The sequence below is a fragment of the Quercus suber genome, unplaced genomic scaffold (genome assembly GCF_002906115.3).
Source record: "Quercus suber isolate HL8 unplaced genomic scaffold, Cork oak 2.0 scaffold_2267, whole genome shotgun sequence".
Taxonomy (NCBI): Eukaryota; Viridiplantae; Streptophyta; class Magnoliopsida; order Fagales; family Fagaceae; genus Quercus; species Quercus suber.
The window spans coordinates 1-1,246 of record NW_027071607.1 but is presented as its reverse complement, the minus strand read 5'-3'; the positions used below and the strand labels follow the sequence as shown (position 1 = coordinate 1,246).

The 1,246-nt window shown below is 38.6% G+C and overlaps 1 protein-coding gene across 1 annotated transcript; it reads left to right on the top strand.

Moving 5' to 3' along the window:
• Positions 1-88: 88 nt before the first annotated feature.
• LOC136066141 (microtubule-binding protein TANGLED-like) lies at positions 89-1,225 on the top strand (the record flags this gene model as incomplete). The annotated part of the gene is made up of 2 exons (XM_065770001.1): positions 89-147; positions 446-1,225. Coding segments are annotated over 2 exons (832 nt in total), but the record flags the coding sequence as incomplete, so codon positions are not given.
• Positions 1,226-1,246: the final 21 nt, after the last annotated feature.

Below are 1,246 nucleotides of genomic sequence, written 5' to 3'. Positions count from 1 at the left end.
TTTTTTTTTTTTTTTTTTTTGTGCTTTCATCATTTTTGTATAAGCAATACTCAAATGGGTTTTCTGTGTGTGTCTCATTGATTTGAAGGATCAAGAATGCTACCTCTAAGAAATCTCCAGTGGGGAAGTTTCCAGCTCACACAGGAGGTCTCTCTCTCTCTCTCTCTCTCTCTCTGTGAACAAATAGGAAAAATGGGCTTTTTTTTTCTTTTAACTCAAACTCCATTTGGTTTATTCTGAACTGAGGAAAAGGAAAAAGAGAATGTTTACTTTTACTTGGGTCCCATTTGTAACAAGAAATCTTGTGATATGATTTCATTTTTATGTTTTTTTTAATGTGTTTTTATAAACGATGAGTCTGAAATTCAAAATTGCCACTCTTTTATATGTCTTTTATAAACCAATTGGTTGGATTGAGTGACAACTTTATTGTTTTTACAAACAGAGGAATGGCGTAGAATGTCATTACCAGCAATGCTTGTAGGTGAAACGGTTGGAGAAATTCTACAAGCAAGCCAATTTGCAAGAGAAATAGTAGCAGCAGTTGTTAACAAAACCAAGAAAATCACACTTGATGATCCTAAAACTCCAGTAACTCAACGGAGGAACCAGAGGCCACAACCAGAAAACACAGAACTCAGGACTAGAAGAAAGAGGGAGAAGCAAAACAAATTGCAATTGATTCGATCAGAGTCTGATACACCATCACTTCAAAGGGCACGTTCACGAATCAACTTCAAAGTTTCACCCCCAAAGATTAGAGAATTGGACAAAGAAAATAGCCGATATTTGGCAAATAGAATATCCCCCAAGAATAGACCATGGGCTAAAAAGACAGTTCTATTCCCCAATCCTTTGTTCTTGTCTACAGCTTCTACACAGCAACAGAAGTTTTGCAAGACAAGGTCTCCAGTTATAGCAAGAAACAAACAAACACCACATAAATTCTTAATTAAGTCTCCACCATCAGCTTCTTCCAAGTTTCAAGTCAAGATCAAGAGCCCCCCAGTGGTTTCTCTTTCTCCCACTAGGCATACAAGTTTGAGCAAAAAGTCTCCAAAGATGTCAACTGCATCAAAGTTGCGCCGGTCTTTCTCTCCTTCAAGACTGGCAACTAGATTGGTGTCTCCATTGAGGAGCAGAAAGGGTGTACAGAAGATTGATGGGCTAATGAGTGGATTGAAGCAGCGTCCAGCTGTGACACCAATGCGATTCTAAACACGGAGAAATAAAAGACGAGGGGGGG